The 25,378-nt window shown below is 52.5% G+C and overlaps 7 protein-coding genes across 7 annotated transcripts; 2 read left to right on the forward strand and 5 right to left on the reverse strand.

Moving 5' to 3' along the window:
• Positions 1–1,029: 1,029 nt before the first annotated feature.
• Positions 1,030–2,393, forward strand: TRIVIDRAFT_79390 (uncharacterized protein; the record flags this gene model as incomplete). Its single annotated transcript, XM_014104416.1, has 3 exons — positions 1,030–1,361; positions 1,448–1,574; positions 1,636–2,393. The coding sequence occupies 3 exons, from the start codon at positions 1,128–1,130 to the stop codon at positions 2,391–2,393; spliced, it is 1,119 nt and encodes a 372-aa protein (XP_013959891.1).
• A 1,516-nt stretch (positions 2,394–3,909) lies between these two features.
• Positions 3,910–7,176, reverse strand: TRIVIDRAFT_143568 (uncharacterized protein; the record flags this gene model as incomplete). The annotated part of the gene is made up of 1 exon (XM_014104417.1): positions 3,910–7,176. The coding sequence occupies one exon, from the start codon at positions 7,174–7,176 to the stop codon at positions 3,910–3,912; it is 3,267 nt and encodes a 1,088-aa protein (XP_013959892.1).
• A 6,123-nt stretch (positions 7,177–13,299) lies between these two features.
• On the reverse strand, positions 13,300–14,781 carry TRIVIDRAFT_177694 (Hypothetical protein; the record flags this gene model as incomplete). The annotated part of the gene is made up of 1 exon (XM_014104418.1): positions 13,300–14,781. The coding sequence occupies one exon, from the start codon at positions 14,440–14,442 to the stop codon at positions 13,300–13,302; it is 1,143 nt and encodes a 380-aa protein (XP_013959893.1).
• A 652-nt stretch (positions 14,782–15,433) lies between these two features.
• TRIVIDRAFT_62359 (uncharacterized protein) lies at positions 15,434–16,250 on the reverse strand (the record flags this gene model as incomplete). Its single annotated transcript, XM_014104419.1, has 3 exons — positions 15,434–15,834; positions 15,923–15,965; positions 16,179–16,250. 3 exons carry the CDS (start codon positions 16,248–16,250, stop codon positions 15,434–15,436), a joined length of 516 nt encoding a protein of 171 aa, XP_013959894.1.
• Positions 16,251–18,002: 1,752 nt separating this feature from the next.
• Positions 18,003–18,924, forward strand: TRIVIDRAFT_167950 (uncharacterized protein; the record flags this gene model as incomplete). Its single annotated transcript, XM_014104420.1, has 1 exon — positions 18,003–18,924. One exon carries the CDS (start codon positions 18,003–18,005, stop codon positions 18,663–18,665), a length of 663 nt encoding a protein of 220 aa, XP_013959895.1.
• A 284-nt stretch (positions 18,925–19,208) lies between these two features.
• TRIVIDRAFT_126432 (uncharacterized protein) lies at positions 19,209–20,445 on the reverse strand (the record flags this gene model as incomplete). The annotated part of the gene is made up of 4 exons (XM_014104421.1): positions 19,209–19,536; positions 19,570–19,728; positions 19,811–20,049; positions 20,146–20,445. Coding segments are annotated over 4 exons (1,026 nt in total), but the record flags the coding sequence as incomplete, so codon positions are not given.
• Positions 20,446–22,361: 1,916 nt separating this feature from the next.
• Positions 22,362–24,797, reverse strand: TRIVIDRAFT_55059 (uncharacterized protein; the record flags this gene model as incomplete). Its single annotated transcript, XM_014104422.1, has 7 exons — positions 22,362–22,711; positions 22,787–22,989; positions 23,052–23,804; positions 23,859–23,971; positions 24,025–24,182; positions 24,232–24,527; positions 24,601–24,797. 7 exons carry the CDS (start codon positions 24,795–24,797, stop codon positions 22,362–22,364), a joined length of 2,070 nt encoding a protein of 689 aa, XP_013959897.1.
• Positions 24,798–25,378: the final 581 nt, after the last annotated feature.

Raw genomic sequence — 25,378 nt, forward strand, 5'->3', positions numbered from 1 at the left:
AAAGCTCTGGAGCTGGAGGCCATCAGTGTCGGACGGTATCAATCACAGCAATTTCATGCTTGGACATCCACGGTGAACTACAGCGCTGGTAGCTTTACTTAGCAGCATATTACATCAATACATTGGCGACAAGGTTCCCCCCCCCCATGCAGCAGCGCATGCAGGCTGCTAACGAGCATGACGATGCTGTAGATTATGCACATGCTCCTCTTGTATCAACTGGTTGTCTGTATGTACATCATCCATATTGGACCCATGCAAATGCGCTGCGGCCCAGAAGCCACCAGCCACTCACCTCTGCTAGAAACTTCCACGGCAGCGGGGGTTGGACACTAACGCTGGCACTAACACCATTGAATGCTTTGGCGAAACCCCACTGCAAGCACTGATGCTGCCTGATCCGATGGAGGGGCAGCGGGCACAGCAGAAGCAGAATGGAGGGGCAGAGAAACCTCCAGCTACTGAAATTAACGTGCTGCTTGCTGTGCTGTCTGATGTCAGCTGCAGCCCGTTTTCGTTGCCCGTTGGGCTTACAGGTACGAGCTTAAGCATCCATGAGCCCAAGATTAGCAGCAGCATCAATAAGTAGGAATTGAGCCAAAATGCAACGCATCCAATACGACCTAATTAAGGCTGTACCTTCGTACCAAGCAGTAGCGGCACTATAGGTGCTGCAAGAGGTACCGCAACACTGAGGTATCGACCGATTGCAAATACTAGGTACACTGCATCCAGCTTCTCTCTCTCTGCCGGCTGCCTCTGATCTGCCGTATTAGCTTCCAAGTTCCTCTCTGTAGCTCCCCTCATCTCCTCCCCTCTCTCTCCTCGCTCTTCCTCATCTCCATTCATCCTAATTTTCTCCCTCTCGCAATTCTTCCCATTTCCAGCCCGCCTTTGTCTGCCTCGCTTGGCCAAAGCACCCGTCGCTAGCTCGACCCCGCATCGTCATATTCAAAGAACCCCAAGGAATCTTTGCAAGCAGCCGTGCTTTGCTTCCTTCGGCCGCTTCGCGACTCGCCAGCTTTTAAACCTCAACCTTTTCCTCCCTCTCCTTTCTCCCCAGACACCAATTGGATTTCCTTCTCCCTTCTCCCTAATACATTCCGCTTCTCTTCACATCTCCCGCCATGGCTTCCGAAACCGAGACCAAGGCCACGCGCCCTCGCGTCTTCTTCGACATTACTCTTGGAGGCAAGCCTCTTGGCCGAATCAACATGGAGCTGTACTCTGATCTCGTGCCCAAGACGGTTGAAAACTTCCGTGCCCTTTGCACTGGCGAGAAGGGACTGGGAAAGTCAGGCAAGCCCCTGCATTACAAGGGCTCCGTCTTCCATCGAGTCATCAAGCAGTTTATGATTCAGGTATGGGCCGAGCCGCCAACATTGCTCCCTAGCTCTGGTCGCACGACCTCCACGAAGAAAAACTTTGTCTAACATGGCTTTTCCAGGGTGGTGATTTCACAGCTGGAGACGGCACTGGCGGCGAGTCCATCTATGGCGCTAAGTTCGAGGATGAGGCTTTCCCCAAGAAGCATGACAAGCCCTTCCTGCTATCCATGGCCAACGCCGGCCCTAGTATGTTGCATCCTGCTATGTGTGCTCCCTAGCTGCGGCTAACCCATGTGCTTTCACTTAGACACCAACGGCTCTCAATTCTTCATCACCACTGTCCCCACGCCTCATCTCGATGGCAAGCACGTGGTCTTTGGCGAAGTACTCAACGGCAAGTCCATCGTCCGCCAGATCGAAAACGTCCGCACCGAGGCTGGCGACCGACCCTCCCGCGAAGCCGTCATCGCCAACTGCGGTGAGCTCTCCGGAGACGAAGCCCTCAGCGCCGACGTTAAGCAGCCCGATGCCTTGGGCGACCCCCACGAAGATTTCCCCGAGGACTGCGCTACGCCCCCCGATGCCAAGACCACCTTGAAGATCGCCTCAGACTGCAAGGACTATGGCAACAAGGCCTTCAAGGCCGGCAACCTTACTCTCGGCCTTGAAAAGTACGAAAAGGGCCTGCGGTACCTCAACGAGGAGCCCGATCTGGATGACTGGCCCGAAGGCAAGGCCCAGCTCGACGCCCTCCGCTTCTCCCTTAACAATAACTCTGCCCTTTTGCACCTCAAGCTGGAGGCATGGTCCGATACCGTCCGCAGCGCCACATCTGCCCTCGCCATTCCTGGCATCGGCCCCGCGGATCGGGCAAAGGCCTTCTACCGCCGTGGCTTCGCCAACGTCCGCCAAAAGGACGAGGAGGAGGCCCTGAAGGATCTTGAGGAGGCACACAAGCTGGCACCCAACGACTCCGCGGTCAACGTCGAGCTCAACGCCGTGCGAACCAAAGCCGCAGCCAAGGCGGCAAGGGAGAAGGCCGCGTACAAGAAGTTCTTTCAGTAAATGAACCTTGGTATTAAAAAAAAATTTAAACAAGAGAATATCACAGAAAAGAAAAGCAATATGCAGGATAAGGAATCGTGAGGGCGGGCAAGTGGTGGATAAAAGATTTTCAAGTATTCATTCAAAGCATGGGAGGCGTAAAGGTTAGAGCAAGAAAACCAGCAGACTCTGTGCTGCGATCGTCTATGTGGAAGAGGAGAAGGAATATACCACTAGCACACATACGAGTACACACACATACAAAAAAAAGTAAAAAATTATGTTGCCTTAAACGGCTTTATATGGTATTACATATCAAAGTGAACAAATATTGTCGAGTGACCAGAATGTCGTAGGTACAAAAGAGAACTTATTACAGCAAAGTGAAGCACCACAAAAGCACGATGACGATGACGATGACGCGGGAAGAAAAAAACCACATAGACAAGAAATAAGGAGAAGAAGAACGAACAGGTTATCTAGAAAGAAGAAGAAGAGGAAGAATAATAAAAGGTTAATATGGAAACCGTTTGCTTATTCCAAAAAAAGCCTTTCCCCCCTTCGATGCCCAACTACCACCACCACCAAGAAAAAAAAAAAAACTGGCAAAGACCCCATCTAACAAAATGCTTTGCCCGTTTTTTTTTTTTTCGCATAACATACATATATATTGCTCCCAAGACCCGACAACATCTCAAGGGAATCCTCATCCAACATTTGCTTTGCAAAAGAAAAAAAGGGCGGGAACGAGAAGGAAAATTAGAAAAGAAGAAGGAAGACACAAGAAAGAAAAAACCCCTCCGTTCCCCAAAAACAGGCACCACCAGTTTTGATATCAAGTGGGAATTGAAAAGAAAGGACTTCAGGAAAAAAAAAACAACAGGTAACGAGAGCAAGTTAAGCGGAGCTGGTATCTTTTTCCCCTTTTATTTTCTTCTTCTTCTTCTCTCTTTCCCTCATGTACCTCTAATATGCAATGTCATATCCCAAGGACCAAGCACGCGAGCCAAGCCCTCCAAGACAACAAGGGAAGGAAAAGAAAAAAAGACTAAAAAAGGGGGGGACGAAACTGCGAAAAATGTATATATGAAACGAGAGGACCTCCAGTGATGATGATGATGACTCCCCATAATCTATTCCAGCCCATCGATCCATTATGGAAAAGACAGCTTTGAAGACAATAGAGAGGGAAAATATATATCAAATGAAAGAGCGTAATGAAAGATGGGAGTGAAGCTTCGACAACTTTCTCCATGCAAGAGCCATTATTTCCCAACACCATTTTGTATATCCAACCGGAAAACGTCTAAAAAAAAAAGAGCCAGACAAGAGCTAGATGTAGGTAGCCTGAGTAATAGCTGAAAAAAGAAAAAAAAGGTGAGAAATGATAAGTATAACAAAGGTAATCAGGAGCTAGTGCAAAGGGGTTCTCCTCGTGTGGACTCATCGTTGGTTGATATCCCACAGTCCAAGTCATGTATATGTTTGTTTGTGCGTGTGTGTGTATATATATATCCAAAGAAGAAAAAGTGCGGGCTCATCTTTGCCCTTTAGTTTCTGGACTCTCGGCTCTTCCGCCACCAATCTTCATGATGCCGCTTAAAAGAGTCCTGCCAACTTTTCCGTTCTTCGGCTTCGCATTTCCACTGGCCGAGCCGCTTGTATTTCGGGGACTGCTTCCTTTCTTTGTGTCCGCCTCGTCTCTCCCGCGCTTCCATTCTTTACTGCGCCGGTTTTGTTTCGAATCGCCGCCCCCGTCGCTGCTAGAACTACCGGGGGGCCGCTCGTAGCTGCTGGGCATCGAGGAGGATGCATTTCCTACGTAGTATGGGTGATATGGCCCGGTAAAATTAACCTGTTCCAAGATTTCGGCAAGCTGGTCGGCCGACATGAACGAAGGAACCTCTCTATTCCGGTAATCCACCACTTTGGCAAGGCAGGCATCGGCGCGTTTTTGCAGCCCAAAGCATAGGTCGTTAAATATCAACAGCTCTCCATCTACTTGCGACTGCTTGACGTCAATGGGGCGCGAATCCACCCACAATTTGACAAGACTCGCGAAGCCTCGGGCCTGGTCGATCAAGTACGGTAGACTGGGGAATCCTTCGCGTGCCGTTGGGCCCAGGCGGTTCAGTATTGTGACAGGCGTGATGTAACTCGGGGGTAGGGCGCGGCCGCCTCGATCGGCCGGGATGCCGCAAACATGGTCGATAAAGCATCGGAAGGTCTGCCGCTGTTGAGTCAAGAAGCGGTTCATTGGTTCCATATATTCTTCTCGCTTTCCAAACGTGGAAAGGTTGGAAAGTTTCTGTAATGCCTTGGCAATGAGCGTCAAGGTACGTTGTGCTTGTGGTCTAGGATGATCTCGGAGCAGCCCAAACAGCTTTGGGGAGAGGATGGCTGGGCATATAAACCGCAAGAAGAGGAAGCCCGAGATAGAGGTGTAGCTGACGGTACGGAGAAAGTCTCCGTAGCGGTCGTCGGCTACGGCACGGATGTACTTGAGAACGTGTCTCAGCTCCGCTGGTATCCTTTCGGCCGAATCTGCGATGCACAACCAGATTTCCGTCGTCAGGTGGATAAGGCGTCCCCAGTGTTGATCCAAGTCCCCTCCGGTATGCGCTAGCTTGCTCGGATCAACCTCGCAGTCCGGGTTCAATTCGTTGATTTCGTAGATCTTGTCCATTAATATTTCCTCCAGGTATTCTTTGCCCAAGCGTCGCATGTGGAATTCGAGAGATTGCGTCAGCAACGAGTTGCCTCGGAAGAGAAGGTTGGCTTCTCCCGCCAGGGTTCTGTGGATATCGCGGACCATTAGCTCTCGCTCGTTGGAGGATTCCATCGATTCACTCGACTTGAGCCTATTGCTAAATCGGTACTTTTTGATTGAAGTCTGGCTTCCTATGCCATCGATCTCGTCCTCAACCAAGGCCATCAGCCACTCGCTCGCCGAGCCAGAGGCCTGGAAGATGTTGAGAAACAGCTCTGATAGGGTCCGTAGCTGGCCGGGCAAAGACGCAGAGATGAGTGTGGTCAGACCCGTGGGAAATCGGTGCAGGATCTCGGACAGCGGCTGGTATTCTTTCGACAGTAGGGCAACGTGCTCATCGTGAAAGACCTTGATTAGCATCGATCCAATGTTCTGTTGCTTCTCATCTAGAATGGGCTCCCATTGTTCCTGTCCCTGGCCTCTCTCCAGGTCGTTCAAAGAAATTCTTACGCTCCCGCAAACGATCTCTGGTGAGTTTGCCCCCTTCGAGTACCCGTCAGGGCCGCAGTCGACTCGCTTTAGCACAATGGAGAGATCTTGAATTATCGGTGGTAAATCGTTAAACTCGCAATCCTCTCTCCAAAAGGGATTTTTGGTGTCCACCTTGGTGGTCGTCCTGGCCCTGACCTCGCCGTCTAAGATGACTTCTGCCAGATAGCTTCCGACTAAAGGATCTGGGCCAATTCTGCTACACTTCTCAGGCGAGAACCATTCAACGCTTGGAGTGGCCTTGATCTTAGCCTCTATCACCCTTACTCTGATGATTTTCTCCATGCGGAAAACCTCTCCCGGTTGATCCTTCTCGATATCGGCGACATCCTGAATCTCATCCGTCTGGGGGTCGTCTAGGCAGAAGATGTCGGGAACGGCAAACGTCCGAAGCAGGGCGAACCAAACCTCAAAGTCGATGCGGCTGTCGACGGCCAAGTAGACGGGTCGGAAAATGGAGACGTGGGTAGCTGTAGAGGCATAGATGGGGAAAATGGCAATGCAATACTCTTCCTCTAGAACGCTGCGGTCGAGGCCCTGGATGGCGCATCGGGAAAGCTGCGACAGTTCGATGCTGGACAAGACTGAGACGTCGTTTTCCATCAGGAGCCTAAACTCTCCATTATCCTGTAAAACGCACGAAATTCTCCTCCAAAACATGGAAGGGTGCATGTGGTCCCTCGTTGACGATCGGTAGACGACGGCACGTGCTGACCTGGCCGGGCCCTTGTCCCAGAGCATGAACTTGCCGACCTTGATGATGTTTGTGGCTCTCGCCGCATCGCTCGACTTGGCCCGTCGTCTCATCTCTGGGCGAATGGGCGCAGAAGGGCTAATGGGTTTTCCGTTGGGTACTTTGAGGTTGAGAGGCGTGAGCTGCTGCCAGCACAAGAGCGCCGCGAGCCACAGCTCCAGCTCCTCTGATATGATGGGCCTAAGTAGGAGCTCCAGGCCGAGTTGGTTGGGGACAATTTCCAAGCATTCCCTCTCTGCGTCAGGGTAGCCTGTGACGTGCACTTTGCAGCCTCGTAGATCGGAAACCAGAGGGATGTGGAACGAGGCGCTCTGGCCGGTGTGGCCCAGCCCAAACATGAGGGTGCCCTTCTCCTCGTCGATGTACGCCATTCCGGTGTGCCATGTTCCCTGGTACTCACCCTGGTATTCTAGTTCACCACGCATTCGCCCGCCCAGAGCCTTCATTAGCGATATTAGGCGGTTCGCATCGTCGGTTGGGATGGGGTACGGGAAGGAATCGACAGAGGGCTGGGGTGCGACCAATGGCGAACTCGGTCGAGAGGGTTGACGTTTTAGAAGCCGCCGATTGTGGTGAGATGATTTACTCTTGTCCTTTGAGGCGGAGGTTGGGGTTGAGGCTTCGGGGACTCTGACGGTCGGTATCGTCGAGTAGCTGGCCGGGTCAGAACTTGGCGTCAACGTTTTTTGGTCGTCGATGGAGGGCTGCGACCCAGATGAGACGCTGCTAACTCTGTGTCGAAACTCGGCCGCTGAGGATGGCCCTCTCGGTCCTAGCATAGAGGCGTCCATTGTGCGCGTCCTGGGCCGTATCGGGGCACCAGTTGAACTTCTCTGCTGGTGAGTCGCGGGGCTGGAGTCTGTGCCATCCGAAGAATCGCAAGCAGCATCGCTGGTGAAGACGACACCTTGGCGACGGCCAATGCTCCCTGGGACAGACCTAGGCGAGCCCTGCTGAGAACCAATGCCGCGGGAGGGGTGGGCCATGGTATAATCAGAAAGCGCAGCGCTCGCAGCACCACCTTGACCTTGAGGGAGGTCAGGTGTGATTGAACGACCAGGTCTCGGGCTGGCATTGACCCTAAATGAAGACCTGAGGTTCGAAGCGCTGAGGCGCTCCAAGTTGATCCGGTGGAATTCGAGAGGGGTTTGGGGCCGCTGTCGCTGCTTCTGCATATGGCCCTGGTGGGAATGCCGACTCTGGATTAGGCTCTGATCCTGGGCCTGTCGTTGCTGCTGCCGCTGCAGCAGGGCCTGGTCCTCGCTATCGCTACCGCCCTCGTGCAGGCGGGTTGCATATCCATCCATGACTGGCGGTGACATGCTCATGCCATTGTTCAACACCATGCGGACTCCAGTGCCACATCGAACGTCGCCGCTGCTGCTTGTAGCACCTGTAGCACTGCTCGGACTGCCGCTGTTGGCACTGACGTCGTTTTGAATGCTGCTTCCGGAGCTGTCGCTGTGCTGCTGTCGCCCCAACAGTCTTGGGAATTCTGGGTCTGGCGATGTGCGACGACTGCTTGACGCTCGAGTTGAAACAGCCGCTGCGCCGGTATCACTATCATTTGTCACTCTCAGGTACATGTATCGTGCCGTTCACGCCCCAATACCGACGATGCTGCCGCTGCCGTGGGCGTAGCGGGGTTCTCGACTGTTCGCGGCGCTACGTTGCGGACTAGGGGACTGTAGATGGGGGTTGCAACAGGGCCGGAGTGGAGGCACAATGGGGATGCAGCAGGGTAGCAATAGGTGCTAGTATGTATTGTGCTGTGGACGGAGCACCGAAGATATCAGTTAGACCTGATTCGGCGGAACGGGAAGACGCTGAGTGAATTTACCTGATGCCAGAAGGGGAGGGATCTGGATCTGGGTAGTAGGTAGGTATGTACAGTACGGTACAGTACGTACAGTTCTCGCAGTTCCCTTCCCCACGATGGATGGGAAGCGAGGAGAGAGAGAGAAGGAGGGAGAGTTTGTGTCAGTGTGTGTGAGTGTGTGTGTAGGCTGTCTGCGGGATTGCCCACGGTTGGTTCTCCCCCCTTGGCAAACACGCATACACAACACACACAGAGGGAGAGTTTGCCAGCTCGCGTGGTAAGCCGTGGTCTTGTCCCTGGCAGCACCGGCAGTAGTCGCTCCTTGGTCGACTGTTGTCTCTCTGGCGTGCTTACAAGCACTAGCTCCAGCACAGTACTGGATGTATGCCGGACACACCCTGGGAATAGAGTTCCAGCCAAAAGTCGCCGGAGGCTTCTGAGAAGGACCTTGACGTCGTGTGAGGATGCTAGTGGCCCGTCCGTCCCAGCAACTGTGCTCTGATACCCACAGCGGACACAGGCGCAAACCAAAGTCCTTGAGCGGACCCCTTGGGGCATCCAAGCATTCGCGGTGCTGCGGTGTCGATCCAACGAAGCCCTTGTCAGCGAGGTTACGGGCATGGGGATACGGGACCAGGGCGGTGGGATGGCCAGTTGGGCGGTGGACGACCGAGAGCAGCTCTAGGAGGATTTGTTCGGCCGGACAAATGGACTGGCGAGATGGGGCCCGTCGAGCTTCTGTATCCGCTTGCTGCGGCCTTGGCGAGCGCGATGCTGGATCAAAAGTGTACTTTTTTTGCGGTGCTACTGTCGACTTGATGCAGTCCCCATGTATCGTACAGCACAGCACTCGAACAAGTACTTCGTACTTGTTATGTACGAGGACGGTTTGGCGTTGGCTGCAGCAAACCCGCCAAGTGATGCCTCGTAGCAGACGTGCTCGACTTGATCTCGTGTCGACCGGCTGCCTGGCTCGGCCACTGTCAGCTTTTCGGGAAATTCCAATTCCTTGCCCTTTCTCCAACAATTCTGTTGGTTTTTTTTTTTTTTCAAAGATGGAGGGCTGGCTGCCTTGGAGACCTTGTTCGTTTTTCCCCCTCCAACAGCCGCTACCGGGCTTCTGGACACTTCCGGCAGGTGAAGCCAGAAGCTAACGACAGCTGAGAGGAGCCGGCCGAAAAGTGACCAACAGATATCCAATTGAAATACGAGCGAGGGAGAGAGGCGAGATGGATGGGTGCAGAGAAGAGAAATGGAACAAAGGTGAATGTTTTTTTTTTCCTGATGGGAGAGGCGGAAGAGGCCGTCAGCAGTACTTGAGAAGGATCAATGCTCTGTTGCAGCCTTCCTGTCCCTGGAAGACGCCTCTTGCTCAGCCCGAGGCTGTCAATCGACACACGCGATGCTCCGTGGATCTTACATTCTACACCGCGCCGCGTATTACTCCTAGGTACTCTGTACTACCCCGAGCAACTGCTGCTATTCTTACTCCTTTACTCAACAACTGTCACCAGGCTGCAGGCTACCGGCAATAGGCAACATGACACCACTCAGGGTATCACCGGACTAAAGCCTCCCTGCTGAGCGCAGGCGACTTTGATACTTGGTGCAAGCAGGCCGTCATCAACGGGATGCGTCCTCACTAGCAAATCTATCTCCAGCCGTACCGACCCGTGTTTCGTTCCGCCTAAATTAGAGAAGGAGGCCACGGAATTAAATCAATCTTGGGCTGCTAGCTGGTGGCCGGACGCCACTGCTCGCTCTCGTCTGCCTGTCCATGTCATGTTCCTCGCCAGGGCCGGAGCCTAGCGGCTGATGATGATGATACGTGTGAGCTTGTGTCAGTGAGTGTACCCGTCTTGTATTAACGGAGCTTCGTGCGACCACAATCTTACCTGCGGCTAGTGATGCGTTATACAGATGACGCCCCGTTGAAGCGCCTGCACCGAAGCATTGGAACATCCGGACGAGCCCGAACAATGACGGTGGCAACTGCGGCAACATTGCACGGAACGCAGCTGGTCGACTTGACAAGAGGCCAGCATCGAAGCTATCGCATCAAACTGCCGTAAGCCCATCAGCACCATGTCTGGCTCGCTGGCTAGTGGCGTCACGGTGGAGCTTGGAGCACGACATGGATCAGAACAGCATCAATGCTCGACAGATGCTCTAGCACCTGTCAGCGCCCCCAAGACAACGTCATGCTAATTATAAATCGGACGAGCTGGTTACCATCTCCTGGCAAAGACGATGAAGAATTGATACAGTGCAGTGGCCACTTTGAAGAGCTGGTACTGGTACTACCTGAAAGACAAAGTTGTCTGCGAGTCCAGAGGCTATTCTACTAATTACAAACTCCTATCTTGCATGATGAATGTTGCCACCCGGGAAAGGGAAATCCTCTGCGTCATCAAAAGCGGTGTGCTGGACGTTGTTCTCGAACCTTGACTCTTGCGTACGCAACTCCATATCTATGCTGGGGCTCGTCGGTGAGCCCTCGTGAGCGAACCGTCGGCTTGGATCTCAGGTCGGGGAGTGACCCAAGGATCATCATTCCCAAGCTAATCCCCGTCATGGCTTCTCCGAACCTCGTCCATGGTACAGCTATTACCTGGATGGTAGTAGTTCTCCGGACTAGTACTGCTGCTATTCCCAAGCAGCATTTCTGACCACCTCTCGAGGAGAGACGGACCAGGTACAGCCGGCACTCACTCGCAGTTGAACCAGAAGCCACCCCCACAGATACCAGCCCAGCAAGGGTTAAAGGGTTATTACTATTTTTTTTTTTCTTTATTTCTTTTTCTTCTCTGGAGAGGGGCGTGCTCCGTGGCCCAGGCTGTTTACGGTGTGGTTCCGCTAGAGGCTGGAGGGCCTGTCCCTGGTAGCGTCCTTGGATCGGTCAGATGGTCATTCTGGATGGGTTGATTTTTTTTCTCGATGATTATTTATGCCATGGTTGACGCGATAGACGACTGGGAAAAAGGAGTGAGCGACAACGGGAGGGACGAAACAGGATCTTGTTGCGAATCAAGGATCTAGCTGGTCCAACTACCGCCTGGGCACACTCTGGATAATATAAGATGAGGCGTTAAAAGCCGGACTATCTCGTGTGCCAAGTAGCACGATGTGTGCCTGTAATAAACTGAGAGGCCTCAGTCCGTCGTAGGACAGGAGCCAGTAATTCCCGCTGCGAGACATGCATGCGAGCTACTGTGGCACCCGTCTCGCCTGCTTGGAAACGGAGTACCGTAACAGTACCGGCCATGAATTGAGGGCGAAGAGAGACTCCTTTGTCGTACTATTGACTTTTTGACGGAGGGTGGCCGAAGGGGGCCAATTGGGGGCCAATCATACGGGCGTTCCTGGCTGTTGAATTGAAGCGTAGCATTGGATGCAGGGTCGTTTGATTAGCCTCAAATTCTTTTCAGGCCATTTCACTCTTGTACTATGTAAGACATTAATGCCACGTTTATCTTCAATCTTAATACAGCCAATACCCAATACCCAATTTGCATCCCCAAGGCACAAACCACCGCCTCATTTCAAACGAAATGAATAGTCCCTGGTAGGCGGTAGCGAGCTGCAATATACCGTCCGATTCATCACAAACAGCTTTCCTCTCAATCTGAAACCACTCCGACACACATCTAACCACATAAGCTGACCCGAGAAAAAAAAAGGATGAAATGAAGAAAGAAAGAAAAAAAAAAGTCTGACACGTTTTACTCGAATCTCCACAATCTGAAACATTATGCCCTCCAGCACGCGACACGAAAATTTTAATTCATTCCATTTTTCTTCTCATCGTGGCGAGAAATCATGTTACTCGTATTACGTCCTACGGAGAACAAAGTCCGAAAAATATACAGACATGTGACATGAAATAGCACTCCGTAACAACCGTAGCAACATTACCGTAGAAAGCTGCGCAAAAAAAAAAAAAAAAAAAAAAAAGACCTCACTCATCCATACACATAAAAGAGGGATAATAAAACCCAAAAAGTCCTGTTTCCACCCGCCAACGAAGCGAAAAAATGGCCTCATGTCCCTCAATGCGCTCAACTGACTCTGCAGCAGCAGCAGCACAGCCCGACAAATGAAATCCATTCGCCTTATTTTTCACTCCCTCATTACAAAAAAAAAAAAAAAAGTTTGGTGGCTGTCTCGTTTTCTCCATTTTCCCAAAAGACCCAGTCCGATGGATCTCTGTGGGAACAGCACCCCCCGGCATCGTTAGCGATTTTCTTCGGGGGGGGGGGGGGGGGCAACTAGATAGAAATGACTCGACGTGCATGCATATCATGGGCATCGTGTCTTTTCCCTCCTGCCGCATGGGTGGCACTGACATGTGGACGGAGGATGCTAATATAGTGCTCCGTGCTTAGTGTTATATAGCATTATCAGAAATACTGATGTGCAGATTGGTTGAAATAGACGGCATGTGGTCGTTGCGGAGATACGCAGTCAGCACATTGAGAGCATTCTTTTCATAACGAATAAGCACAAATCACTAGAGCAATGACGACCATCAGCCAAGAGTAACTCAGATATACTTTGTTTCAATTCTCTTCATTCTTAGTATAATCATTCAAGTAATCGGCATATAAAACAAGCTACAACCCACTCCTTCGCACCGAGCTTGCCTGCAAAAAAAAAAGTAAAAAAAAAGAAAAGGTAATCAAAATTCATCCCATAGCAGTCAATAATCATCCCGTCTTTTCACGTTGTGCAGATAAAAGGAGCAACTTCCTGTTCTCCATAAGCAAAAAAGAAAAGAGAAATAGAAGAAGCAAACCAAAGAAGAGAAGATAGGAAAAAAGCCACTCAAGGGCCACCCCGCAGCTCAGCGCCGGATTTAAACATGTCTCTTCCAACTCCTAGCAACCCTCGATTGTCCAAATTTGGTATTGCTTGCGTGCAGCTAGCAATGGCGAATAAAATAACATGGCTGAAGAAAAGAAGCCCGCTCGTACAAATTGACGAGGAGAATTAAAGATGGTAGAAATCGAACTTGTAAAAAGAAAAGGCTCGCCTTGGTGGGCTATAATGCCCAGCTTGTAGCATATTGCTCAAGCTTTCCCCCTTCGTCTTCCCCTTATCGCGAACCCGGCGCCTCAATAGGGCTCTGAGGATTGCTGCGCACGCTGCTGTTAAAGTCTCGGCTTCCTGTGCGTTTCAGTGCCTGGCTCATTGTCTCGATGTTGAGTTCTCCGGGCGTCGCGAGAGTATAATGTCCGCTGCCTGGGCTGCCTATCGGTTTCCTTGACGGGCTCATATCCAAACCTTTTATGCTGCCGGGATTGCTTGTTGGCGGGCTAGTTCCAGGGCCCTGGCTGGAGACTGGCGAACGAATGGGTGATGGCGATCGGTTCATGGCTGATGCAGAAAGTGACGTGAGACCGACAATGTGCATGTTATCTCGAGACGACATGGAGGGCAGGTGGTGGCCGCTGTGTTCCGCCTGAACAACATCTGCAAACGAGATGAATGAGAGGCGGCGCACATCAGCAGAGTCAAGAGAGCCGTAGTTGGACGCGCTATCGGCTGGGAAACCAATGCGGTTTGCAAATGAGGCGAGCTCTGTAGCCCAATCAGTCGAGACTTGATCGTACGGGGTGTGGATGGCGCTTGTGCCGGGGACGACTGCCGAAGCAGGCTGGTGCGAAGCGTGTGTAACAATCTCAACGCTATCGGGATCCAAGCTGTTGTTGGTGATTGCTTCTGACGCGTCATCCAGGACGGGAGGGATATGGTTCTCCGTCTGGATGTGGCTTGGAATGGCTGGAGACGAGGATTTCAAGATGGAGTAGTCTTGCACATCACGTTCGAATATCTGGGAGGTTGCAGGGGAGGATATTCTCGGAGAGCCGGAGAACGCACGGGTTGGAGAAACAGGGGCAAACGGATGGTCGCCATGGGTGAGCTGGATTGGCGACGTGGTTGATCGAGCGGCAGAGCGAGCGGTGGATGTTTTTGACGGTCCCTTGGCGACACTCGGGCTCTCGGTTCCAGGGCCAGCCTTGGGGGAAGCGTCCATCTTCTTCTTGCCGAAGCCGAAAAGGCTTCGCTTCTTACTCTTGCTCTCCTTCTTGAACTGCTCCACCAGACGGTCGGATGATGTGCCATCAATCGCTCGTGGCGTTGAATCGCCGCCAACGCTCCTCTCGTCGGCCATTGTGCTCCGTCGGTCGCCGGCAATGGCGGTGGGATTGATTTGAGCTGGTTCAGCGAGGCTCATTATGGGAGGTGCTGGCAGTCGACAGGATGCCAGGTGAGCAAAGACGCACGCGTCTGCTGATTTACGGGAATGGTCGTTGGAACAACGGAGACGGGCTCGGTTTTAGTACGATGTACGAAGTGCTGTCGTCAAGGAATGAAAGACGCAGACCACAAGGACCGTGTTGCGCGATCGACAGGAGAGACGATGATCGGTGGAAACAAGGAAAGGACAGACAGGCGATGAAGAGACGTTTGAGGATGAAGATGAGGGCGGTGATGGTATGAGGATGAGGAGGAAAAGAGAGAATTGACGAGTGTTTTATCGGCACGCACGACGGTTAGGCGATTCAAGGGCCGCCATTCGCCGCTGCCCTGCGAAGGGGAAGAAGACAGACGGGGGTGGCGACCAATATTGGTGAAGCAAATGCTGCTTCGCACGTCGTACCTGCTGGGGGGGCCGCTGTCGTTCCTCAGATGACACGAACGGACCCGCTGAGTGCGCAAGAGACTGCTTTTGGTGTGACAGGCGCCAAACCACCAGCCAGGCCGTGGGAGCTTTGGTTTCGAGGTGCCGTTTCTGCTGCGTCTTGTCTCTTGTGCTTGATTTGGGGGCCAGACTCGCACAGGCAGCGTGACGCAGACACAGAGGCTTGGACTGGTTTAGAACGCAGCGATCCCGCTAGATGGGGGAACAGGTCGGCGGTCCGTTGGTGGACCTGCGAAGCTGGGAAGAGCTGGGGTGTCTGGTGGATAGCAGACGGGACTTGGTGCCGTTCTGTCACGGTATCTGGGATGAAAGTGAAGGGAAGGGCGATTCACTTTTTTGATTGAACTGATCTCTCTGCTGAATCCCCTGCGAGCAGATGAAAATCAATCCCAAGGGATGGTGGCAGACGAGATGCAAGATGAGATGACGCCGAAACCTCGAGAGTCGCAGCCGATGGCGAAGGATTGTGACGACTTGTGATGAGGGGAGAATTCCAGACACCCAGGGAAGCGGAAGCGACCTTTCAAGACATGCCGGCTTGAACCGCCGCCGTTGTGACGTACATGCTCCAGGTACCGAGTACCTCTGATGCGCAGCACCCACCCGGCGTTGATCGCGGCCGCAGCCAAGTGGCAGCGCGTACACGGTACTGCGTCATCTGCGGCACAGCAGCCTTTTTGGTGCACCCAGCTCTTGTTGCAGGTCCCTCCATCTGTGTCCCGCTTGTACCCTCGTGTACCTGCGCCGCCCGTACCTGAAGGACCTGAAGTGCCTGAAGCCCCAGTGCCACGGAGTACCACCACAAGAAACATTGGATCAAGACGCCGGCAATGCACAATGACACGGATTGATGCGAGGCTCCCGCACCGCCGATTCTGCAATCGCCGGCCATTGGCTTTTGCGCCGAGGCCTTTTCACAACCACCTGGGTATAGTGTAGTGTAGTGTATTTGATATTCATTGCATCGGCTCGACGTGGCAGCAGGGAAATGGACGGGTTGCTAAATGCAGACCACCTTCGCACATCTGTGCCATTTTCGGCCTCATCTTGGCTCGCTAGGCTCCCACAAGTGCTACCATGTGATTCACTTTTTTCTTTACTTTTCTTCTTTCATCTTCATTTTTCATCATCTCTGGCATTCAGTAAAGGACGCACCAACCCCATCTCCGGGGTATCCCATATCACCGTTCCGGTACCACCTCAATCTCCAGGGACTCGAGTCTTGACGAGATGCACGGTGGTATTGAGACTTTTTGTCTACGACTTACACGCACCTCATGGTTCAGCCTCATCGGCCCCCTCTTTTGCGCCCCGTGTGAATGAGGGATGCGCTCGAGCATTCTGTGCTGGTATTGAATACCTCGTTTAAATAATTGCTGGGCCAATGTCTAATGGCCATCTCGAAACAAGAGCTTCGATCCTTGCGACTCACATGGCCTCTCCAGCAACGACAATCCACGCATGTCATCGAGAGACATCCGCCATTACGGCACCATCCACTCGGACAGAATCAGAAATTAAAAAGAGAAGCGCAAAAAATAGACCTCGGACTTCAACCGACCGGCCGGATACGCATTACAGCCCATTATGTGCAATGCATAATGAGCTTGTTTTCTTTTCCCTCTTTTTTTTTTTCGGTCCTCGTGATGTCTGCCCCTCAACTGAACCAACGTGCCAGCCCGAAGCCACAGCCCATACCATGGCAATGTTCCCGCGTAATTGGTTGCACCCTAAAAGAAACTACGCCGTAACGGTACTCGGCTAGATAGCTAGCATCACCTCGAGGGAGGTGTAAGTGAGCAAGGCGAGACAAGGGCGTTGCTGCGAAACCCTGGCAGCAATGCGCATCATATCATGCGTCGCCAGCGTTGGTCGTACTTGTGCCAGCGAGTTTTCAAGGTCGCCGATAGTGACCTTGTAGATCACGTATCAGAGACAATTTAGCTCCTATCGTGATTCAATTGCTCCCCCTGCCATTCGTGCGCTGCACATCCTCTTGTCGAACAACGCTAGGCCAGTCAAGATTAATTGACTCTAAGTGATTTCTTTTCGCTTCTGTTAGACGTCAGGATCCCCAAAAGATCCTCCACAGTCGAAAGTAGCAAAGCGGGATCCATACGAGGTGCTGAGTCTTTGATACTCCATAGTCATCTCGACAAGCTTCAGCACCCACCAGCTGACGGCCTCCAGGGAGAGCGAACAAGAGAAGAAGAAGAAAAAAAGTACCTTGGTGAGATAATGCGGCTAGCATCCACTGAGGCTGCCGACGTCACATGGCACTATGCAAGGTCCCCGACTGCTAGTTTGGCTGTTCCGCGGTGAGAAGTGAGCATCATCGTGGAGCGTGCTGACTGGAGCAGCAAATATCCTGCCGTGTCCAGACGAGGGAGCTCTTCCGCTGGATGTTGCACATGTGCCTGGCATCCTCATCCGTTAGAACGCTTCGAAGCGGTAGCACATGTCCGTCGTCCAAATTCGTCAGGATTGTTCAGATGATATGTTTATGCCTAGATAGTCGTTAGAGTGTCGATGATCTCCAAGATGGTGTTAGTAAGCCGACTGCAGATCGATGAAGCTCACGTTTCCAAAATCGCCGTGTTTCATCGCAATAACAGGTCCCTTCGGCGGCGAATTTCAAATGAAGAACATCTACATTTCAAGCATGATTATCAAATTATCGTCATACATGCCATAGAATACAACCCAAATTCTCAATTACATCTCTTCATAGGTACCTAGCTAGTAGTATCACTGAGAGTTAACATCAAATGCCCCACGTGACATGCATCTCAATCAAGCACCTTAGCTAAGCATCACTTACGTAACCATACATCGTCCGTTGCAAAAACCTTCACTTAGATGCCAAAAGCGCAGAAACGACAAGCAGTCGGTCGATATTGGATACCACGGGGCACCCACGCAGCCACGAATCTCGCCGCCGTCTGGTCGATCTATCCGCCAGAGATTGCCCCCAATCTCAAGATCCCGGCATTCTCCTGCCTCGCCAGCCGATTCCCAGCGCCATTGGGAGGATCCCCCGCACAAAGCCTCAGCACCACACATCATCCCACCTTTGAAAACCACAGTTCATCATGGATCTTCGCTCTCTCCTCCGGCCGGCCTCCCAGCTGCTCAATCCCCTCCGCTGCCTCTCCACCCCCAGAGCAGCAGCCACAGCCGCCGTCTCCCTCCCGCTCACCTCCTCCCGCGGCCACAAGACCACGGCCCGCACCAAGCGAGCCCTCAAGATGGCTCCCCACGACTCCTTCCTGCCCTCGCGCACCGCCGCCTTCCCCGCCGACGACTCCATCATCTACAACCCGCCCGCGTCAGAGGCCTCGCCCGAGCACACGCCCTTCATCTTCCTGCCGCGCAACGACCCGCGCCGCCTCGCCATCATGCGCCTCCGCAGCAGCTCAAACGACCCAACGGCCTACTCACAAGCAAACGGCGAGCTGCCCCCGGAGATGCGCTACAAGCGCCGCGAGGCAAAGTACAACCTGACCAAGGAGCACATTGAGGAGATGCGCCGCCTGCGCAACGAGGATCCCCTGACGTGGAGCGTGCAGAAGCTTGCTCGCAAGTTTGAGTGCTCAACTGTCTTTGTGCAGATGGCTGCGCCGGCGCCGCCAGAGCATTTGCAGTGGCTGAAGGGCAAGATGGAGAGGAAGATGGAGAGATGGGGACCCAAGAGGACACAGGCGAGGGAGGACCGGAAGAGGAGAGCCGAGATGCTGTATCGGGGCGAGTTATAAGGGTTTGGATGAGTTGTGTGGAAGAATCGGGCAGAGGAGGGCAAAAGAGCTGTTTGTATAGATCAAGGCGAATATACAGCTTCGGATGGCTTGGGACGTTGTGGCATTGACAAGATATCATGTTTGACACGAGCATGTGTATAAAGAGGAATTGGGCATTGGAGGAGGGTGAAAAGGACTGAGCGTGGTGTACGATATACAAAGCTTGAGATAAAGATTTCATGACGAACATTGCATCATACACATTCATGATACGAGCAAAACCCCGTTGAGTTGAGTGAGAGATTTCCTTCTCTAATTGTGACGCCGCCATTATCGTTGAGCAAAGCACTCAACGGAGAAGCAATTGCTATATAATCATCCCAGATAAAAACGCCTTTATACGATAGAAAGGACAGAGAGAGAGAGAGAGAGAAAAGGAATGCCATCATCACCAAAAAAAAAAAAAAGAAAAAAAAAAAAGAACGACCCATATCCAACCGTCTAGTACCTTTGACCCTTTACTGTAACCTCACCCTCTCATTTTTTCGCAACTTGTTGCTTGTCTTTGTCTCCGGGAATGACTCTCCAGCACCAGCCGCACCAGCTTCGTACCGTGCCGTTCACTTCGCGGGACAGGATCTTACTGCTGCTGCCCTTTTCGTCTTCCCATTCGGGCACGCAGGCCCCCACGCGCACCATGCGGACTAGCTTGCGCTTGACGATACCGCCAATCCCCTCGATTTCGTGTCTATCGTAGCCCGGTCCCAACTGCGGCGACGGCGTCCGCTGCTGACGCATCTCCTCAACAATGGACTCGATGGTGCCGTTGGTGGGAAACGGGAATCCGGAACCGTTGCCAGGGGGGGTGCCGGTATGCTGTGGGCCCGGGCTCGGCGTGCCGGAGGAGGACCCGGTCGACCACGGAGCTAGGGTGCAACCCCGGGCATCCTCGGCATCGCAGTCAATCTCCTGCTCCTTTTCGCGAGCGGCGAGACAGGCTTCTTCGCGGCCGCAGATTACGCCTCGGTCGCCATCTCCGATACCAGTGAAGCCACCGTACTTGGTGCGCCAACGCCAGATGCTGTTTTTTCACAGTCGCGTTAGATTCGGATTGCAGATACCTTGGACAAAAGCCAAAGAGATGGAGTTGAGGCAAAACATACCCTTTATAGTCGTGGTCTGCACTGCCGATGCCATTGCCACAAGGCTGACATAGCCAGACGCCCTCGGTGTCGCACTGACACACTGCGCGTTGTACAGCCTCGGAGCTGAGAGGCAGAGATATATCCAATGCCGGCGATGCGAGCGCCGCAATGGGAGCCTTGACGCAAGTGACACACAGCCGACGGTGCCGCTCGCGCAGGGCAGTCGAAAGATTAACAGGGGGCTTGATAACACAATTCTAGCGCTCAATGTTAGCAACTGCTGTAGATGGAAGACGATCCCCGTTGTATGCGTCATCAACGACAAAAACCATGGATAAAAGGCTGAAGCTCACCCTGCAAATGATGTCGGCGCATCGCCTACACTCGGTCACCAGGTCGCGAGCGCAGGGGCCTGCCTTCGCGTTGGAGTTGCGACCATCTTCCATGCCATAATTCCAGGAACCCGCTCTCGCGCGGTATCGCAGTGTCTGTTCTGGATCGACCGGCAGATCATTGTTGGAGCAGCGCAGCGTCGCGCACTTAAGGCTCTCTCGGTATTGGATCAAGCCATCGTGGATTACACGGCTCGAGCGGGCCAATGCGTCGAGAGTGTTGAGGTCAATGTTGGACACAATGCCAAAGACGATGCTAAATTGGCGACAAAGTCGTTAGTCTTCTTCTCTGCAGCGTGTAAGAAGGATGGGTGCTGGGACGTCATACGGATAGCACTGAAACGCCTCTCCCATGGCACTGTGAGCCATCAACTTGTTTCCTTTGCCAGATCTAGATGCGCTTTCTTGCTGCAGCATCTCCGTCATGGTGCTCTTCCTGCTGGGAGGAAAGCGGCGCGTCGGATTGCCGTCACCAACCACCATGACACTGGCCCGGTTCTCAGACAACGCGAGAGGCCTGCCGGCGTCGTGCCAGGCGGCCATTGGCTGCGCCTGGTTCTCCTCCTCGTCCAGATCGACAAAGCGAGCCATGCTTTAGGACCAAAAGCACAAGTCGCGACAATCCGGCGGTCTCCGAGCTCGGGAATCCGAGAAACTCAGGATGGCTCTCCAACAAAAAAACTAAAGAGAAAATGGTGGGATTGGCGAGACAGGGGGGTTGAACGAAGAGCAACAGAGTAAGCACGGACGCAGCAGAAAACAGAAAACAGAGGCGAAATGATCAGGGGATTAACATAAGACGACAGCAATTGTCGACGAAGCCATCGTAAGGGAGCCCATCGAAAAAGAGAGAGGCAATTGCTGGGATTGCAGGTCCAAGAGGTGTCATGTGGTAGCTGCGAGCAGAACCGGCACAGAGGCGGCGAGTACTTGTACCTGGAGGAACCGGTAAAGGCGGTCGGCCGGTCCTGTGGTTCCGCCATCCGGAGGTGTGCAAAGGTGAGGTCGGGTGAGGTTTAGGGGACAAGGGGGACAAGCTGAGCCGCTAAGAGCCCTGTTAGCCCTCCCCTAGCTGCCCTAATGCCGCCGCAGAGGGGCGCTGCGCTGGGCGGAACCCGCCCCCCGCATTCTCCATCGCCAGCCCAGTGCGTGCATGTGTTGTTTAGCAGCGATTCATCATCACCGTTGCATCATAACGTGATCAGGTCAGGGCCGAGTTTTTTTTCATTATTGCGATGCTACTGGATGATGACGACGACGAGAAATTAGCACCATCGTGTAGTAGTGCCAGTATCTCTAGAACTATACCTGTACCTATACTTGGACTCGTATCTATACTTGTGCCTGATGTAATACCACCTCATCCATCCCATGCGTGTTAGGCATGAACTAAGTAAGAGTAAGAGAGACCTGTAGGTTGTCAGTAAGCACCCGAGCTTCAAACTTATGCCCTCAATAAGCATCACACCCCCCCTTTCGACTCTTCTTCAAAGCGCCTAGAATCCTTCTCCCTCCTCTCGTAATCCTTGCAGAGCCTGAGACACATGGACATGCCTGATGCAGCCCCTCGCTGGCATGCAGATGCAATCGCCTCCCCATTGGGCGCGATCGATCACCAGGCACACACTCATCAGAATCTCCAACCACTCGGACCAGCTCCCCGCCTCACCGACAAAATGGCGAAATGCCACTTTGTTCCATTCGATTTGCCCTTGATGTACTGTACAGTGCAGTACTCTCGTCTACGTCGCCCTTCTGCGTGTCTTCGCAGCGTCTAATTCCTTCACGTGGTCGCTGCAGCCGTTACCCCTCGATGGCATGCTGCCGACAAATAGGCACTGCAGGATGGCACTGCCTCCTTCAATGCTCTCTCATTAATGCAAAGGTTCTGTCATTACGGAGTACTAGGTATCATCAACTACGTACAGTACTGGGGTACAGACGCATTCCTACAGTATGTTCTTCCAGATCAAAAGTGGATAATCAGCTGGTACAATATGCCCGCTCCCTTCCAACTGCGCGCTACTGCAGACCAGTGGCACCCTGCCCAAAAAATCAAGGGGTAAAACAAGTCAACGGATAGGGACGGATATAGGGAGGAAGAAAATTTGGAAAAAAGGAACTTTGGAAGAGAAAAAAAAATTTCTGCTGTGCCCATGACCTCGGCTCGCTAACCTTCACTGCAACGCCAGCACAGAAAACACACCGCCCACAACTGGCCGGGCTGTGAACTGGTTACCGGGATATCCCCCCGTGTTCGTGTCATACAGATCGGTAAAAGCCCGCCACGTCGGCGTCTCGTTGATCCACTTGGCAATCAAGGAGATGAACATGGCCTTTGTGCTGGGCCCAGCCACTGCTGCAGCAAACATTTCCCAGTCAGTCTTGGTTAGCGTGCCGCGTGTGTCGAGGATGACCCCGTATTTGTTGGCCTTTGTCTTGTAGAAGTCGCTCTGCATGTCGTAGACAGACTGAGGAATGAACTTGAGCCCAAGAGCCTTGTCGGGGTACAGGTTGTACAACAGGCCTTGTACATTACAATGGTTCGTCAGCAACGGCAACCAGGTCCTGCAGGAATGCAACTAGGGGCAGCAAAACTCACCATACGTCGCAGCTGAATCATATTGAAGCACGCTGTGGTTGGGAACAGAGGCGCGGTTGATGCCGTGGCGAGACCAAAAACCGAGGTAATCTTTGGCAATATTCGAGTAGTTTGCAGATAGGTAACTGTGGCCGGTGAGGCTAGCAATGCGAGACATAGCCTCCAGGGCAATTATGCCTTTGATGGCAAGGTTGGTTTGATTCCTATTGGGTTTGATATATAAGCACGCACTCATTCGGCAATAATCGATGGGGGAAACACTCACGCAAGATGGCCCGCGAAATCATCGGTTGACAGTTGATTTGCTGGAATCTTGGCATCTTCAATGAGATACTCGGCCCATTGAGCCATTAGAGCCCAGTGTTGTTTGAGATAGTCCACATCTCCCGTTTTCTGGGCGTAAGAAAGCATCATGATAATCATGTTGCCGCATTCCTCCAAGGGCATGGCCTCGTCATTGCCCTGAGGGTAGCCTAAAGCTTGCGGGAACCTGCCAAGGTCATGTATCGCATATTTGTTGGGGTAGTGGCCGCTTTCTTGGTTCTCGAGGAGAGGCGACAGAGTATATTTGATGAGATTGGGATCGAGGTACAACATGATGGGCCAGGTCGGAAAGATGACGTCAACCGTCTGGATATCACTGTTGGAGCTGATTTCTTTTAGAAAGACTCTGACATTGTCTGGAGTGCCCGTATATTGAAGAGCGCCAAAGGCTTGGCGGACCGCAAGACTCGTGATGGTAAGGTAATCCTGGCCGCCGGCAGCGATGGAATCCCGTGCCACACGGTTGTCGAAATTGGTAGCATACTGGCTGGCGTAGCTGTAGTCCTTGTAAAAGAATGGCGCAAGATCTTCCTCATCAAAGTAGTTTGTCCAGAGTGAAGGAACCTGTTCGGGAGAATTGCCTTGGCCCTGGAATAAGATGGCATCATCTTGGGCAATACCAATGGTAAATAGAGTCGAGGCAGAACCGCTCCTCCCAACCGCACCCAGATCGCGCGAAAACGCAAAGACAGGCCTATAGTTCAGTTCAGTAATCTTGCCGTCATCTTATTGGAGCAACACATCTTACCATCGATCATTCACTGCCCGATAATCCGTGTCAATATGGCCAGTAAGTGTGCCGTTGGACAAGAATTGGCCGCGGACAACGGTATCTTGACCAATTTGATATGTTAAACCCCTCTGAAAATGGGGTCAGCATTTCATTCATGAGAGGCATGTGGCATTAAACTTACAATGTCCCCAGTCGACCAATACCAGTTGCCCCACGAGGCTTGGTCATTGGCCTCTCTGAACGCCTCTTGATTTTGGCGATAAAATTTGTGAGAACGTATCCCGCCTCCAGCCTGGTGCTCCCACTGTATAGTCTGTGAACTATCGCCGGATGCCCATTCTATCGGCCTATTAGCCATGCCCTCGTGTTTCCGGTCATAGTTACTTACCCCCTGACACATCAGCATAGATTTGGACATGATGCGAACGCCCGTCCAAAGACGCCGTCGAGATTTTAAGGTATGAAAATGGGATAGATTGCCTCCTCAGGTCATCCGGGTACACCGGAGAGAAAAACTCGGCAATCATCTGGACTTGTCCTCCCACATTCATGGTGAACGTTGTCCTAGTAGATGTGTACTTGAGCGACTGTTGGTCGACATTACCCGCACCTGGGGCCCCTCCCATCCAGTTGTAGGCCTTCCCGTCCACCCTGATGAATCCTTGCCATGCCTGGATTCCTTGTCTATTCCAGTTGCTTAGTACCTCATAAATTTCTTTCGGCTTGGCAAAGGGGAACTTAAAATGAGCGTACATACGTCCAATATCTAGGCCATTGGCCGGCGAGGTAACCACTCGGCTGTCCATTGGTTTGACCATTGAGCCAGACATTCAGGTAAGGTGCTCTGACGGCCAAGGGAGCCGCAGGGGGCCTTGCAGGCTCAAAAGTTGAAACTGCATCTGCGTGCCCAATAAGAGCTACCACGGCCGCCGCAGCGACTCGTAAGAGCTTCATGGTCCAATGCAAGCCACACGTATAAGGTCGACAAAAGTTCAAAGAATGGGAAGAAACCATAGACGAAGGGGACGTGAAATAGGAAGAAGTAAAATGCGAATTCTATCCGCGCTTTATAATGAACCCGGGAGAGGTGCTTCCGCTGTAAAAAGGGATGAGAGACAAATCGGGTGGGCCTTTGTTGATCCTATGACGATATGGATGAATGAGCTCAGCCGAAGCGCGACTCCAAGTGAATGACCGCAGCAATGAGTTCTATTAGGGTTCTGGCGGAATCTTCCAGGTATAAGGTTGCAGTTAACTCTAAAATATGCGATATACCACCACACGGGCTCGTAAAATGACCGCTGTCTATATCTCGTGAGAGTGACGGGAAACGGCCGACTGTAACCTCGCAGATTCGAGACTTGCTGCGCTGTGTAGCATTGGCAAAAGCACCAATCAAGATTGGAGATGCGCGTAGACTCCGCTTCTAATCGCGATACATGGTCAATTATCACAACAAATAAAGGCGACTGACTAGCTAGAACTGTGGAATTAACCCTGCCATGGGAGTAAGGCAGGGAGAAACCAAGTCTTGG

Source organism: Trichoderma virens, assembly GCF_000170995.1.
Source record: "Trichoderma virens Gv29-8 chromosome Unknown TRIVIscaffold_3, whole genome shotgun sequence".
Lineage (NCBI taxonomy): Eukaryota > Fungi > Ascomycota > Sordariomycetes > Hypocreales > Hypocreaceae > Trichoderma > Trichoderma virens.